At 47.5% G+C, this 16,753-nt stretch overlaps 2 protein-coding genes across 2 annotated transcripts in view; both read left to right on the forward strand.

Moving 5' to 3' along the window:
- T265_11119 (hypothetical protein) overlaps nt 1-4,208 on the forward strand; it is a gene marked incomplete at both ends in the record, with an annotated part of 10,203 nt that extends 5,995 nt beyond the window's left edge. Inside the window, 5 exons of the mRNA XM_009177685.1 lie at nt 22-161; nt 439-606; nt 1,946-2,055; nt 3,158-3,481; nt 4,137-4,208. Of these exons, the coding sequence (XP_009175949.1) occupies nt 22-161; nt 439-606; nt 1,946-2,055; nt 3,158-3,481; nt 4,137-4,208 (814 nt within the window). The remainder of the gene's footprint in view (nt 1-21; nt 162-438; nt 607-1,945; nt 2,056-3,157; nt 3,482-4,136) is intronic.
- A 6-nt stretch (nt 4,209-4,214) lies between these two features.
- Nucleotides 4,215-16,753, forward strand: part of T265_11120 (hypothetical protein) — a gene marked incomplete at both ends in the record, with an annotated part of 91,182 nt that continues 78,643 nt past the window's right edge. The window contains 11 exons of the mRNA XM_009177686.1: nt 4,215-4,327; nt 4,762-4,909; nt 5,291-5,499; nt 6,015-6,124; nt 6,496-6,917; nt 9,855-9,976; nt 10,845-11,011; nt 12,326-12,865; nt 13,913-14,087; nt 15,171-15,313; nt 15,673-15,856. Coding sequence (XP_009175950.1) covers nt 4,215-4,327; nt 4,762-4,909; nt 5,291-5,499; nt 6,015-6,124; nt 6,496-6,917; nt 9,855-9,976; nt 10,845-11,011; nt 12,326-12,865; nt 13,913-14,087; nt 15,171-15,313; nt 15,673-15,856 — 2,333 coding nt within the window. The remainder of the gene's footprint in view (nt 4,328-4,761; nt 4,910-5,290; nt 5,500-6,014; nt 6,125-6,495; nt 6,918-9,854; nt 9,977-10,844; nt 11,012-12,325; nt 12,866-13,912; nt 14,088-15,170; nt 15,314-15,672; nt 15,857-16,753) is intronic.

Here is a 16,753-nt window from a genome sequence, read left to right on the forward strand (position 1 = left end):
CACTCACCTTCCCCTGTCTAGACTTGGGCAACCTGGCAGTATCCCAGCCCTCGTGCAACCTTCGGGTGGCATGGCAGCTAAGCCCCGAAAGGGTGCTACACCTGAACGATCAAAGGTATACATTTTAGAGGGTGTTCACTTGTATGCGGTGTACGTTTTAGGTTTGCATAGAAGAATGTGTGAAAGCAGTGTGCCCTTCAAATCAATGCCGTAGCTTGTTCAGTTACTGATGGCTCCGCCAGATTGTGGTAGCTGTTGTGGCATGAGAGTAGTGTTAGTTGCGTATGTCAGGGTTGTACGAGGGCTGGGATACTGCTAGGGCGCCCACATCCAGACAGGAGGACGATTAGGCTCCTCGACCAAAGCCTTTGGCTCAAAAGCCTAACTACACGGCAGCGGTGTTTGGCGCGTAATGCTAATACATTACCATTTTTACAGAACACGTCGCCATACATGTTCCAACCCCCAACCTGGAGGACCAGGAGACTGTGTTCGTCAGACCTCTAACCATTGACCAACCTGGTATGAGAGACTCTGTGAGCATCGTGCAGACACCCCCCAGTATAGCTCAATGGGTCGCCGAGGTACACACACCGCCACACCACGGTAAGGTCCAATCTCTTCATGACGGCAATATACGGCAGTGAAGTGTCGGTGCCAACACTGATGTTGCTCTCTTTGATGGTGATGATGATGGCCGCTGATTAAGCTAAACTTTCACTTCAGTGATTGCAACCCGGTCGTGGTTGTGGAAACGCGTACTGTTGTTAGTTCTCATCGCCTCATCAAATTCACGGACAAGATTTGCAATGCAGTGAGAACGCTCTTCTGACATACATTAGGGCAATGTCAAGTACATGATGTTTTCCGTCTAAAACGTTGTTCAACAAGGTTAGCTCCTCTGTCCATTCCTATGATGTTTCCAGGTTTCGAGTTACACCGGATAGATCCGACACCGCAATGTTGGTTTGAGATGACGCGCATGACGCTCACCATACGTTGGATAAATTGATGACTTTCATCTATTCTTGTCGCTCTCAGATCTGCCAAACTCCATCCGGTGGATTAATTTGTCTGTTTGGGTAGCCGCACCATCACATGACACACTACCAAGGCCTGATCGGCGTTTAAAAAACCTAGTCGTGTTCTGCTCAGCCTAGCTTTCCCTATGCTCTCTCTACCCTATTTGGATGTAAACTATGGGCTCTGTATGTAGCCGCTTTTGATCACCGCTGTTTTGCAGCGGCACCCACCTTTGGCGGAAACAGCGTCTGAGTAATGACTGGGTCCATCACTTAGCGTAGATATTTTACTGCCGTTCTGATGCGGCACCAACTCTCTTGGTTAGTGTGCCTGGTGACTGTCTCTCTGGGTGCGTTCTGTGGGAACGGGCTGGAGTCCAGTAAACGACGTTACGGAGACAGTTACGGCCCTTTAGCTTCTGGTGGTTCGTCTCAACTTCCTGAATGGTGTCTGAGAGACGCCGACTGTATCTGGTTAACATTCTGTGGGGGCGAGATGGCCTAAGTGGTTAGAGCGCGAATTTACTGACCGGAAGGTCGGTGGTTCGAACCCGACCTCTGCCACTCAACTTCCCCTGTCTAGACTTGGGCAACCTGGCAGTATTCCAGCCCTCGTGCAACCTTCGGGTGGCATGGCAGATTCTGTGGTATGATACATAATTGTAACCACTGACTTGATACCGAAATTCCTTGTCACATTTTATGTTGATCGTTTTTTTTGTTTTAACTCACACATTGTGGCGAATAGGCCTCTTATACTGTCCTAGGATTCCTTGTAATACATTGACCTTCGCGTTCACTGAACTGGCCAAATGTCTACTTACGGGGAGCGAGATGGAGACCAAGTGGTTAGAGCGCGAATTGGCTGACCGGAAGGTCCGTGGTTCGACCCCTACCTCTGCCACTCGACTTCCCCTATCTAGGCTTGGGCAATCTGACATTATCCAAGTCATCGTGCTTCCTACGAATCGCGTGGCAGTTAGGCACCGAAATGTTGCTACAGCTGGACGATTTTTTTTCTACTTACGGCAGCGTAGGAGACGTTGGACATACGGGCCTGGCCAGTCATAATCACATACACAGATCAGTAGGCGGCAACCGACCCGTAAATCGTGGAAACTAAGGGCTACCCATCCTCTTCAAAATTTCCGGAGCGATAAACGAGCTGATGGACCGACGCTTGTCATGATGATTCAAGTCCCTGCGGACCACTTGGTGTGCCTAGCCAACGGTTTCGCTGGACAGGAGTTGGCGAAATACGGTCATACATACCGAACCGATCGTGTTACTTTTAAGCTATACTGATTTTTCTACTTATGGAACCATGTTTACTGAACCATGTTTACTGTACCATGTTTACTGGTGCAGTTTAGTAGCTTTTTAGAATATGTACCGTCCCCATGCAGGCTAAACTAGATTATGGTTCTTGTGACTCTTGTACTATTCGTATCCGAAAAGTCTGGAGCCTGATAGATCTGGGTAAGTGAACCCACGTAGTGGCAGATAGTCCGTCCCTATCACCCGAATGGGGGGGGGATTAACCCGCCCCCGGACTGTGGTAGCACTTTGGGCGATAAGACAACAGCGAAGAACCGTCTAATCCCATTGATGGTTGTTTCATCCGACCCCGGTCCTAGCTTAGAAGAGATAGTCTACGTGGTCCTTATCCTTTGGTCCGAGGTAGCTTAGTCGTTAAGCTATGAATGTACCGACCGGAAGCTCCGTGGTTCGAGTCCGACTTCTGTATCTTGACCATTCCTGTTTAGGCTTGGGCAGTATCTCGGCCCTCGTGGTTGCTTCGGGTGGCATGGCAGCTAAGCGCCGAAATGGGGCTACGGCTGGACCAACTAGCCGTGGATTAGCTTAGGGGAATAGTTTTGTACTCCGATCCGTTTTATCCACTTTGCTGCTCACGAGCTGCATGCGGAATGGCCAACGAGGCTGGCATTTGATTGATCGCTTTATTGTGTTGCCTTACCTCGGTGTCTACAAGTATGTTTTTGTTAGCATGCTCTTTTAAAGAACCGAGTCCTGCGTTTAATGCCCTTCTCGTGGATGCTTTGACCATTCGTTTTCCTGACGGTAAGCGATGAGCCGGATTTTATCGCTATTCAACCATCTTTTGATGTTTACAGCATCCTGCGTTTATTTCCGTCTGCGGCGAAAGTATGCAGTTCACTGTGGAGGCTGAGCCGTGGCAACGGTCACTTCGTTTCGCTGCCAGTGTTGAATCATTCATGGTTCGCGATGAACGTCACCTTATGGTTTCCACCACGTCTACAAACCTTGGTCAATCCCGCCCTACCTTCCCATTTGTTGTTTTCCCGCGTGTCTCGAAAGTTGAATCATCGTTATCACGTTGCCCTCCAGACAAAGCTATGGAGCAAACACAGTCGAGCGGTTTACTTTGGCTTGTGTATGAAGTTCGACCTCCTGGGTCCAGTTTCGACTACAGGTGGGTGGATAAAACGTTTTTTTTGGGGGGGAGGGGGGTAGCACACCTTTGTTACTTATTTTCGTATAGGGGTGGGTGGAAAAATTTTTTTTTTGGGGGGGGGAGGGGGGTAGCACACCTTTGTTACTTATACTAATGCTCATGATGGTATGGTCTTCTATCCAGCACTTAAGTAAACAGACTGTTTTTATATATGTGTTGTGCCTGCCCACATCCTCGTACTAGCGTGGTTTTGGGATGATTGGCGTCCATCTGATGGAATTGCTCACAATCGTTTTTACGGCGTCTTGCTGTAATATGTACTAGGATTACGACACAGACCAGAATCCCTTCCTGGACTTGAGAAGTGATTGTGATCATTAGTTCCCTATCTGACAGTCCAACCTCCCTGTCAGTCACCTGCCGTTCTCTCGGGAGAATGACTACAAGCCGCGGGGACGTTTCAACTTTGTAGAACTCTTTGTTGAACCCGATGCAGGTGACGATGGGGGATTATAGTGCCTCCACTGTGTTGTTTCACAGAGAGGTTTTCATCACATAAAAATACATTCACGGATCAAGACTTTCCACGATGTTTCGGAAATAGTGCTGAATCCTTCCATCGTGCTTGTCTCCTATCATCATCATCATCATCATCCTCATCGACGCCGTGACGTCAGTGTTCAACACGGATGCTTCGCCGCTGTACAACCGTGATTTATTTGAAAGCCATATTGTGGAGAAAAGAATAAAGGTGGATGGGGAAAGGATTTAGTGGTAGCGTACCACAGTCATCCGTGGTTCAAACCCCACCTCTGCATTTCTACCGAACCTGCCCAGCACCGGGCAACCTGACAATAACTCAGCCCTCGTATTTCCTTCTAGGTAGATGGTGGCTAGCTACTGTAACGGTGCTACACCTGAGAGACGTCAACTCACCTTGGCCATCTGCGCTATCGGAGCGAATTAGTGGATTAGCCAAGGTCCTGTTCCTATGAGAATGATCAATCGATCTCAATTACTGCCATTGAATTAGCGTTTAATTCAGTGACACAATCAATAAGGGGTGAATTGTCGGCCACGACAGGGCGTATTGAATCATATACACACCGGGAATGATACAGCTGTCCAGGTAAACAAATTTGTCTGCTACCTTAATCGGTTCATCCCTAAGCATGAAGTTAGGGTTCGAGCATACCCAGTCTTGCAGTAGCACCTTAAACTTTGCAGGTGTGAAGCGCATGCCGAACCGTGAGGCAGAATTATTTAGATTAGTTAATATTGTTTGGATTACGACGGGGTCAGACCCCAGAAGAGCTATGTCGTATGCGTACTCGATATCTGTGAGTGGGCGCCCAGGGAGCACTTCGACCCAACAGACATGATCGCCTCAATGACGAAGTTGAAGAGGAACGGTGAAAGAGGACAGCTCTGTCGGACACCACTTGATGTGGTGAACTCAGGCGAGAGCTTCTCGTAGACCTTCATACGGCCGCGGGAGTTGGCGTACAATGCCTTAAGGAGGGTCAAGAGTTTATGGGGGACACCTTTGCTCCACAGACACTGCCATAGTGCCTGATGGTCCACAGAGTCAAATTGAATCATATAGTTTAAGATTATGAAGGAGCTTTACACAATGGATGGTGAATATTGGCGTTATGATGAAGGATTTCATAGGAGACTGAGTAACCTCATGGTGATGAAAACGAGGGTGAGTGACGGACCAACGCGACACAGCTGTCTGGTAGCGACACTAATGACCTCGGGTGTCGTTATTGGTTTGTCCAATTGTTCACGATATTCATTCACCCTTTGATGACTTGGGTGTCTGCAGGATTTCAGTGGGGATGTTTTTCTAGGCAGTCAGGTCAGCAACTTTCTACGGGCTTCTATAAAAAATCGATCAGCTGTAGCACCATTTCGGTGCCTAACTGCCATGCCACCCGAAGGTTGCATGAGGGCTGGGATACTGCCAGGTTGCCCAAGCCTAGACAAGAGGGTCGAGAGGCTGAGGCCGGGTTCGAACCACGGACCTTCTGGTCAGTAAATTCGCACTCTAACCACTTGGGCCGTCTCGCCCCGTTTCTATAGCAACCGTTTGCAGATCCAGCGTCACTTGTGAGCCGAAAATCAGGTGTTCTAACACATTGTTACTGCGTAATGTAGAATGGCGTCAATTTGCATCGGTTTTTTTCCAAATTCCGAAAGATAATTGACGCTCAAACAGCTGTTCAAAATTCCTTCATTTCGCAACTATAGTTGACTTGTCTCTACGATAGAAGGTGTGTAGTTTTCAAAATCGGTACAACTTGGTACTGGTCTGCAAGTAGCCTCAAGTGTGTGATCCGGTTTTGGTCTAATTTGTGCTTGTTAGACAATCGCAAACGGAATGTAACTATACCAATCGCTGTCCTGCTGATTTTCACGTTTAACCAGCATCATGGTGGCCATTTCAGAAAGCGCTTTTCCTACCAATCACGCTCAGTTTATCAGATCATACTGAACTTAAAATATCAGGCTTCCGAACAACCCTAATACTAATTTGTTTTGTTTATCAGCTTGAAAATCAAAACCGATCCCCTACACGTGGTCTACCAACCGGAACTGATCGATTGTGTCGTGGACTTCCTGCAAACAGTTGCATCGGCTGCGTCTCTTGATTTGGAGTGTGAGTTCCTTATCTCCACAGTACAGTGATTTGATTGATTGATTGATTGATTGATTGATTGATCGATTGATTGATTGATTGATTGATTTGACTACCGACCTTCATTTCAGTGTTAGAAGTTGCGCGAACTGTGTTTTTGTTTTCTCACTTGGTTTGTTTACCTGTTTCGTCAGTTGGTACGGGTTCTCCGACGAGAATTCTCACGGTTAGGAACCAACTAAGCGGTTTGAATTCCGCGTCCCGACTATCCTGATGAGTGAACGCGGATGGTACGTTTGTTTTCCCGAATAGCTTGGCTTTATGAAGCTCTGTTGTTCTCATTCAGTCGCAGCGCATTCCTGTTTGTATTCTATGCACCATCCCACGTTTAGTTTACACCCTGCATCCATTGTTCCATTCAGCATCTGCCCGTCTTCACTATGAAGTCATCAAGCAACGGACCCAAGCCAATATTCGGGCGATTTTAGACGAAACATCCAAACCCAATGGTTTCAATGACACCACTTTCCCTCCACGAAGCGCTTCACCCTCCACCAGTTCGTTTCAGCCAGCCGTCAAGAGCAAGCGACCTCGACGTTGGCATCTTCAACTTGACATATCGGCACCAAGGTTGCTGTTGCCAAATCGGTTCTCTGAATTTATGGAACGGGGTGACGTGCGGCGTCAGCCTGTTATCGGACTTCTTTGCAATTTCGGGCACCTGAGAGTCAGCAATTGGCCATTAGCAGAAACAGAAATGGCTACTAGGAATCAAAGAGATACGGAATGGGTTCCTGAGGACCGCGGGGCTCCTGTAAGCTATCTTGTTCTCGTTATGTTATCCTCGATTATATTTCTCGGTCGTTCTTTGAGTGGCTTTTCTCTCACTTACGATCACCGCCCCCGGTGAGCGGACTAGCTAGCCCTTATGACGTCTCAGATCGTAACGACCTAAGCATGCTAATCTGAAGCAAAGACGACGTTGGTTCGATTTTTACTCCCCCGTTGCACATCGCTGACGTGCTAGAAACCAATTCCGCGTCAGCTTTGATCGTGTTCTGCTGTATATTGATTGGTCCGTCGCGTTGGTACCCTTAGTATTCATTTCGACAGTTCCGCGGATGGCTCTCACCTGCTCGGTTGTGTTGGCGGACGGGCTGTTGGAGGTTCATAGGTCTCTGAAGAAGATTGGATGAGAGGAATGAGAGACGTCTCCTTCTAGTTCTGTGGAAGCCTTTTTTTCCAAGAGTTGTTCCAGTCGCCTAATTGTGAAGCTCGTCTGAACCCCAATATCTATGAGGTATTTCGGTTAACCGTTTCATCGGGCATCCCTGTCCAGGTTTAACAGTTCCACAGCTTTTGCACAGATTTCGATTTTCGGACGTCGGCCTACCGGACAGCACTGTGTAGCCCACAGATTATCATCCAAGGCTCCTGCCGGTTGGTTTTAGTTGTTGGTGCTTTAAGGTTTGCGGTGATAGCAGTCGAGACAGATTTCCAGCTACTCACATTGAGTTGCCTTGCTTGTAACAGTTTGGGGCGAGTTGTAAGGCGCTCAGATAGCGTCTTTCTCGAATATAGTGAGTGGAGTTGACTTGCTGCGTAATTGTTATTCGAGTATCACGTTGTTAGGTGTTTTCGTGGGCGCCCGAAAAAGCCGGTTGGAGTCGGTAAAACTCAAGGCAATCTCCATTACCACCATGTCACCTCAGCTAGCAGAAGCGAAGTGGACACTTCAGTCGTTGCAAACGGTGAGGGTTTCTGCCGAATACTTGATGGACAAGATTTTGACGTTGTTTATGAAACTGATCTGCACTTTCGCGCTGCAATTTACTCTGCAATTTTTGGATTGTATGATGGGTTACCCTTCAAGTGCCAGACTACTTATTTGAGTGGTATCGACTTCCATAATTCGCGGGACTGATTTACTGGTCGAACTAGGGTAAGAGCAACACAATTGATGCTGGCATTGTCCCTTCGCTTGCTGTGGTACAGCCAGTGTTTGGCATCTAACCTCGGCCTCTACCCAGAGCCGGTCGTCGTACTTTGGGAAAGGCATCAGCGTCATGTAGCCTGGAGATGGTGATACCATGAAAGTGATGCATGCAATATTAACAACTGGCTTAGCAGGCTGGAGAGGAATGGTTTTAACGGAATAATTGTCCGAGACCGAACCGAGACGGGTTAGAAACAATTTCGTTCCGCATTGCCCGTCCAGAGGTCTGACGAACACAGTCTCCTGGCCCTCCAGGTTGGGGGTTGGAACATGTGGCGACTTGTTCCGTAGAAATGGTAATGCATTTGCATTTCCCGCCAAACACCGCTGCCTTGCGGTTAGGCTTTTGAGCCAAAGGCTTTGGTTGAGGACCCTAATCGTCCTCCTGTCTAGGTGTGGACGCCCTGGCAGTATCCCAGCCCACGTACAACCATGAATCGCACATATACAAATAAACTCATGCCCGTCCAACCACCACTTGCGTTGTTGCCAATTTCCCTCCAGCGCATACTGTATTTTATTCGGTTAACTTGCTTGGCTCATGTCCTTGTTGATTTAACAAGTCGTGTTGATCCACAACCCATCTGACTCGCAAAATTCGCTTTGGTTACCAGGAACGGGGGACAGTGTATTTCCTCGGTAAACCCATCATGTTTTTATCGGCTGGATGTCACTGAGCTGAGAAATGCATCGTCTTTCCATGTCAGCTTCCTTACATTACCTCACCAGACGTTTGTAGTTCTGGTTTCTAGTCGGCTCGAGATAGCGCCAACTTACGGACCGGAAGATCTGTGGTTCGAATATCGGATGGGTGCCAGCTATATGGCAACGAGTGTTTGTGGTTCACCTACCTGTCGCTAGTATTATCGGCACGTCTAGTTTTAGTTAACTATGCTTGCAGACGGAATCTGGGTAAGTTGTTTGGATGTGCTTACTAGTCAAATTCCACGGGCTGTAGTGTGGTTATACCGTCGTATAATATACCGAGAAAAGTTATTCCTTTGAAAAGAGGCTTTTCACTGGATTGTACGCTGGTGAAGACTAATCGATTGTTTTGGGAGCGAACTCAATTAATCCGTTAGGAATTGTGAACATCACTTCAAGTTGAAGTTTTTTAATCGCCGATTCGCAAGCATATGTTTTCTAGTGGACGCATAATTCGAACGAAACTCGAATTCATGACACCTCGTTTGTCAGGCTAGTACTCTACCAGCTGAAATCTCGTGGATTTCACTCAGGTGTGTGTGGTTGAGCCTGCGCCGGAGTTACCTTGGCCGGTAGTGCGAAAATCCGGGGCTACCGTGGATTCGACTTCCGCCTGGAGTCAGCTTGTCTTCAACAGTCTCTCCCCAGGCTCGCTGTCTCTGCACCTGGCTGTCTTCTCTATTCTAAACCGATCAGCTGTTTTCGTATCCAATGGGATCTTGATGAAATCTGCCTCGCAAATGCATATCTCGACCACTAATCAATGCGTTTAATGTCTTATCCCACTCAGAGCACGAGCAACCGAGTCACTTCCTGTTAATTTTTTTCTACAAAATGTCAACATTTCATTACGTGATTTGAGAGGAAGGCTACTGTACAGCAACTTTCGAATTAGTGCGCAGTGTGCACCCATGCTGTCCAATGATGAAGGGCTACTGTTGCTAATATGATCTCTCTCTGGTACTTCTATGTCCATTAGTTTATGTGAGCCCAACTGCCCCACACACAATGCTCCATTGAGTCTGTTTATCACTTCTTCTTTCACCACAGTCTGCTTGGAGTGCGAAGGACGAAGATGACCTGTTTCTCACTCCTTGTGGTACACCGGACAATCAATCGGATGCAGAATTGGACGAGTTGGATGCAGAACCAAGAACCGTTTTCGGTTCGGGGTTAGTTGAACTGATCGACTGTTATCGGAACGTTTCATCAAACCACGTTGATTGGTTAATTTCTTAGTCGGACCTCGTCTTTGTGCTATGCTGTTCAGTCGGGGATGTAACCAGCCACGAGCCAATGGCAGAATTTTGGACTATAGCAAACTTTTGGATCCTTTATAATTGTCGCTCAATGCAATCGTATCTGTCTGTAACCCGGTAATTGACTCGGTTAAGGAGTAAAAAGCATATATCTTGGAAAGACAGCAAATAGAACAACTGTAAAACGACTGTTTAGCATTGAGAATGTGCTAAACTTAAGGAACAAATACTCAATAGCTGATTGAAAAAGTAAATACGGACGTGCAGTTCTTGAGTGATCGACCCATAAAATGGATGTTACTCACTCTGTCGGGCACAGGCGTATCGGGGCCGATTGTTTTCATGCCTATCCGATAATGAGACTGGATATTATCTCAACTTGTTGGTTATTTTTCAACTTCTCCTAGTCCGGTGGCGTTTGCAACACGACGTTTTCCGCGTGAACCTTGTGTTTGGCCATTGTAGCGCAGAATGCAACTTTTTCACTTTTTGGTTTCTTATGCAATTTTTTGAGCATCAGCTAAGTGAGGACCGGATCATCTAGGTGGTGTCGTCACGAACATATCGACCTCCATTTCTAGCTTACTGTTCCACCAAACATCTCTCTAGAAACAAGAAACACCGGTTATACTGAAGACGGGCGAGCCACCCATTCCTCAAACATGACTTGTGAAGTCACACAGTTGTATAAGAGCCGTCGCCGTGGCAGTCCGTAGATAAAAGGGGAAATCGTACTGTCTCAGTGTTACCATCGATATTTTTCTCCCTTTATTTTTCCCAGCCCATCGGACGGTGTAACTTGCTATCCTGCCTTCCCACAAGTCAATCTCTATCAGTCTTTTGTGGTTCATCTGGACGAGCTTCATGTGCTTGTCGGTCCGTTGAATATGTTGAAAAAGTTGCAGTTGTGGACGAATCCGGAAGATTCATGTTTTCCCGGTGATACAGGTAGGCAAACCGATGATGCCCTTGTTCGTAGCCGATTTCTGTTCCTTCTGCCTGACTATTTGTTGTGTCTTGCTGGACGGTAGTGCAACTCTGTATCGGTCCCTTAGCATCCTGCTCGCCCACTATGGGTATATCAAAAGGCAAGGTAGCTCTACACAGCCCCTTATGGAGACAAAGGAAAACTATCACAACTGTATTTATAAGGTAGTCACAGAGTGTCCCACAAGGTCGTACCAGAATCTCCTTTAGGGGGCGAGGAGCGTCGAGTCAGAGGTGCTTGACTCGGATTGGCCGGCATTCTGACCAATCAGGGCATGCCTTCGTTTGCCCGTGTCCTGCACGTGACGCATCCGTCCAAATAATGTGGTGTTCGGTTGTTAGGGACGGCTGGCCTCCGTACACCATTGTTGCCCCTTTCCTACTTTTTATTCAACCTAGAAGATCACACTTTACAGCATCCCCTTCTAAGGTAGGTGATTACGGGAAAGAGGCGACTTAGATTCTTCTTGGGGTTGTGTTCTTTCTGTGTGTTGTACACACTGGTTGTGGTTGGGGTCACGACTGGAATTTGGCGAAACGAAATGATTGTTTCAATTAAGAATTCGGTCGATTTGCGATCCATTCTGCCACAACCGGTTACGTCGCACTCAGGAAGGACGTAGTGCCACTCGTCCTTGAATCACGGAATCTACACCACGTGGTGTCATGTTGACTGGCTCCTCGAGTGACGGCTTCTCAGAAGAAAGTCTCACTCATCTTGTGAACTTGTCCTTCCTCTGAAGAGCTACTTCTAGATGGATGGTAATGTGAGGAGATTTTTGGTTCAACTACAGGACGAGATTATCAGCTGGTGTCTAATATGGATGGTTTTTGAGGGGGATGGGGGGACGAATCACATGTTTGTCCACACTGAAGACCTCTTTGCGACCACATAAAGGTACTCCTTAGTTGAAGGGGGGTGCTATTTTCTTCAGCAAGGCCAATTAAAAGGTGTCTCCATAAGCAGCTTACACTACTGTGTGTCCATCCTGAGACTACCTGACATCTATGTTCAGTGCTGACATCAGTGCTGAAATTTCCACGCTTCGTTTAACACATTTTACAGTGTGTTCTTCAATAGCTTCAGTGCTAACCCGCCCCGTCTGTCAAATGGCCACTGTTGAGGACACTAAAGTTTTCTCCCTGAATGACCAGTTCATTGTGACTTAATGGGACCTCGTTATGCTATCTACTTCCCATTTTTCGGACTACCATTCTAGAAGCGAGCAATTTTCTTTTCTACAAGTCTCCATATCTCTTATCGATTGGCAACAGGTTCCCATACGCCCACCGACTGCACCGATTTCGAACAGGAAGTCCTATCGCCGACGAGTTCTAGGCTTTTGCAGCAACTGTCTATCGTGGATAGAATCAGTCTGCGTCTACTTGTCAGCCGTCGGGTCATCACCTATTCAGAGCTTGTTCGACGATACAAAACTTTGGCTGATCAGACCGGTGAATACCCTCCATCATTGTGGATTACGCTGGAACAAGAACGCTGCGTTCTCCAGCTGTCCGACTCCAAAATCCACAATTTGCTCAAGTGTCTTCGGCCAAAACATGAGGTTCCTGGTTCATATACCGCTGAAAGCAAGCAAGTCGCCACGTCAGCTTCTCCGCCAACAGCCCATTCGGATCGTCCCGAACGCTTATCTTGGTTGAGTCTGTCTCGGAGTCGAACACGATCTACAGAGACCCCCCGTGCAAACCAGACTTTGAATGATAAATGGACATGTTCCAGCTTTTCTACTCAACGGAAGCGGCTGATAGCCACATTTTCTGTGGCGGAGTTAATCGTCCAGCTGGAAAATAAAGGTCAGTTTTTTTTGGTTAAAACGTTCTTCCACGATCAGTTTTGGCTAGATGCCCTATCTGGTTCCATGTTCTTTCTTGTTGTCACGTTGCTTCGCATTCCTACTAAGAAGTAATCGATAGTCAAGACCAGTCTACAGGACATTAATAATAGCTTTCGTTGTGGGTTCTTCATTACAAAACATTGATGTCATTGATGTCTGTTCACTGATAGGAATGACGCCCAAACTGTCGCTGACCATAACACGTCATATTCAATACACTACTCATAAGGTTGCTGAAAATCCTTCGACAGCCCGCGACCGGTTTCGTCCTTCTTGGGGCTCATTGGGTAGGCTGTCAGATTTTCAAGCAACTGAAACATGAGGCGGCCTGTGGCAGCACATTCAGTTGCTTGAAAACATCATAAACGAAGGATCTAGCTGGGTTCTAGGTGAGTCTCTCAGAAAACCACATTTGTTTGAAAATGATTGTATTCTGCTAGCATGCCTTATTTGTCCTCCAGCTGAATGCGAAAGCTGTTTGCTAATGGTCCAACTTCCAGTTGACGAGATATCACCATTGTTCTACCGAATATACATTTCTTCCTCTTTTGAACACATCTCCACTAGGGCATCCAATATCTTCAACGTTGATTGGCTCCTTTGATGTTCAGCATTCGTGACGTTTCGTCTTCAGGTTTGCTTTTTTTCATCCTTCGAATCCCTTTCGCCCTAGTCGTTTTGTCCGAAATTTCTGCAAAACTGCGGGCAGACACCCGAGAAATCATTGTTCCCCAGTTGAGGCAGTCCTGCTGCTGAGCGAATCCTCTTGTCGTTTGATTGGTCATCCTAGCTACCGACCATATGCGCCAGACTCACTGTCCGTTGGGACGTCGTAGTTTTTGTTGTATGCCGAAGATGCTGTTTCGTCCTGACTTCTTGCCGAAACTTACGTTTCCTGGTCTTTCACTGGGCATCGCGTTCATCAAGTTCTATGGTCGTCCTCAGGCTTTCCATTCCTGAATGTTAGTACGTCATTGGTCTCTTATCTTTTTGGTCTTGCTTGAAGGTTACCCCACTGCCGAGTTTCGCCTGGAAGGATTCGCTGGCACCTGGATCCGTCTTACTGGCCGCGGAGCTGGCTACCAGGGTCGCATTCAGTTGCGGAACTTCTCCATCGCTGATGCCGTTACAAACCTGGGCGGGGAATACGATCTGCTTCTGGCAGCTCGCAAGGATGTTCGGTAAGCGTCACCTGTCTATCGGCTTCTTATGAGTTTTGACTGATTTACTAACCCGAGAAATACTCTCATTTGCAAATCAATTCGGTTTTTCACGAGGGGCTCAACTGAATCTCTCGTTTATGATATTCTACAACTGAAGGTGCTGCACACAGGCCGCCTCACGATTCAGTTGGGGCGATATTCTAGATATCGCAGTATATATTCATAAAGGAAACTACTCACAAGGTTGCTGAGAACTCTTCGACAGCCCACGACCGGTTTCGCCCTTCTTGGGGCTCATCAGGTAGGCGCAGTCCCCGAGTTTCCGTCAGCCTTATGTTCTACTTGCAAATGAGTGTATTTCTCGAAAACAGTCTAATTTGGGTTCAAGTAGAACATAAGGTTGACGGAAACTCGGGGACTGCGCCTAGTTGATGCGTCCCAAGAAGGGCGAAACCGGTCGTGCGCTGTCGAAGAGTTTTCAGCAACCTTGTGAGTAGTTTCGTTTATGAAAACCTATTAACCCGTTCAAAGCTACCGTTCCTCAAAACAAGATACTAAGGCTAAGCGATCTGACTCCTTTTTTTACTGTCAGAAGCTTCGATGTCACACTGGGCCGCGTCGTCAGTGATAGGTGCACACCAGCTTTGTCTGCGTGACCTTAGTTGAACCGAAGACACTATAGTCTATCTGGTCGATTACTTTTAAGTTCAATAGACAAATCCACTGATGGTCCTCTTTTGACGCGTTATCGAGCACGGAGTCTGCATTACAAACAGCGGTCAGCTTGACTGCATTAGTGTGAAAAATTGATGCCCTCTCTGGTTTATTGTTCTAATCAAAAACCGACCCTTATGACTGCATTCATTGTACAGTATTTTCCGTTTATGAAATAACCTAACGTGGCCTGGGTTCATGATGGCGTCCGAGATGTCGCGAAAAAAACGCATGTGAGTGGCTCATTCTAGGCAGATTCTTCTAATTCTGAAGGGAAAAGCGTGCTGTAAACGTTTATATACTTTGCCTCTCTTTACAAACCTCAGACAGGGTTTTGATTTACTGTCTGTGTTGAACCGTATTTGCGCCGGTTTTTCTCTTTTCCAGTCTAAATGATGATGGTCGACTAGAAGTCCGTTCTACCTCTTCTATGGATCCCAGGGAGACCCCTATTGATCCTGTTCAGAGCGTTATTCACCCATTAGTTCAACCACCGGAAGGCCATGTGCCACCAATATTGGAGTTTTCAGGTGAGCGCCATTTGACCTTTGTCATTAGACGTTATCTTAACCGATGTGTTCTACGGAACGGCTTTTTGCTTTCTTGTTCAAACGATTTGTGAAGCGATCACCGTCATCATCATTGTCAGCTGTAAGAACCACGTACTTGTCGAAAAGTGGTTGTGGCTGCCACAGTTTCGTTCACCGATGATTCGGGGAGGTGGGGTAGGTAGCTGCACATTGGAGGCGGGAGCTGCTAAATTGGCACTGTCAATGGACTGTCAAATGGGGGATTAGGAAGGAAGCTACGGACTGAAGACAATAGCTTGGATGCATGATGTGACCTGTCTCGGGGTCCCCATCCAGGAAGACGGCAATGACCAGCGCAGCTGAGTTTGCTGGTAATGGCCTTCACACTTCGCTGCCAAGTCATTGTTTGACCGCCTCTGGCTCTCTTCCACCCTTCACGTGGTTGTGCGAAAAGAGCCCTTCGTGGAAGTCGGTCGACTGGCATACGCAGCACATGGCCAAGCCAGCGCAGCCTGTGCAGTGTGATCAGTTCATCTATCGAGGGTGAGTTATTTCTCCCGAATACCATTCGACGTACTTCAGCATTGCTGATCCGTTGTTCCCACCAGATTCGGGCAATGCTCCGAAGACATCGATGGTCGAACACTGAAAGGCTTTTGACGTCCTCGGCGCGCAGCCGCCAGGTTTCTGATCCATGTAGTAATACGGAGCGCACCGCAGCATTGTAAACTCGACCCTTGGCAGAGAAGCTGATGTAACGCCTACGCCACAGGCGACGTAGGTTCGCAAAAGCTGCTCTGGCCTTCTCAATCCGGATGGAAATATCATCTTTCGCGGGACCACCGGGGCTGATACAGCCGCTCAGGTGAACAAATTTGTCTACTACCTCAATCGGTTCATCCGCAAGCATGAGGCTAGGGTTCGAGCCCACCCAGTCTTGCAGTACTACTTTACACCTTGCAGGTGTGAAGCGCATACCGAACCCCGAGGCAGAATTATCTAGATTATTTAGTATTGTTTACATTGCCACGGGGTCAGATCCTAGAAGACCTATGTCGTCTGCGTACTCGATATCTGTGAGCGGAGGCCCAGGGAGCACTTCGACCCCACAGGCATTAGAGGCTGGTAGTGAGCCTTTCATGATCATATCAACGACGAGTTTGGAGGGCGAACGTGAAATAGGACAACCCTGTCGGACACCCACGGGGGTGGCGAACCCAGGAGAAAGCTTCTCGTAGACATTTACACGGCTGCGAGAGTTGGCGTACAGCGCCTTAATCAGGGTCAAGAAATTATGGGGGACACCTTTGCCCCACAAACACTGCCATAGTGCTTGGCGGTCCACAGAGTCAAAGGCAGATTTCAGATCAAGAAAAACAACCATTGTTGGTTGCTGGAAGCAGTGTCGCTGTTCCAGAATCTGTCGGAGGGTGAAGATAT

The sequence above is a fragment of the Opisthorchis viverrini genome (genome assembly GCF_000715545.1).
Source record: "Opisthorchis viverrini unplaced genomic scaffold opera_v5_445, whole genome shotgun sequence".
NCBI classification, from domain to species: domain Eukaryota; kingdom Metazoa; phylum Platyhelminthes; class Trematoda; order Opisthorchiida; family Opisthorchiidae; genus Opisthorchis; species Opisthorchis viverrini.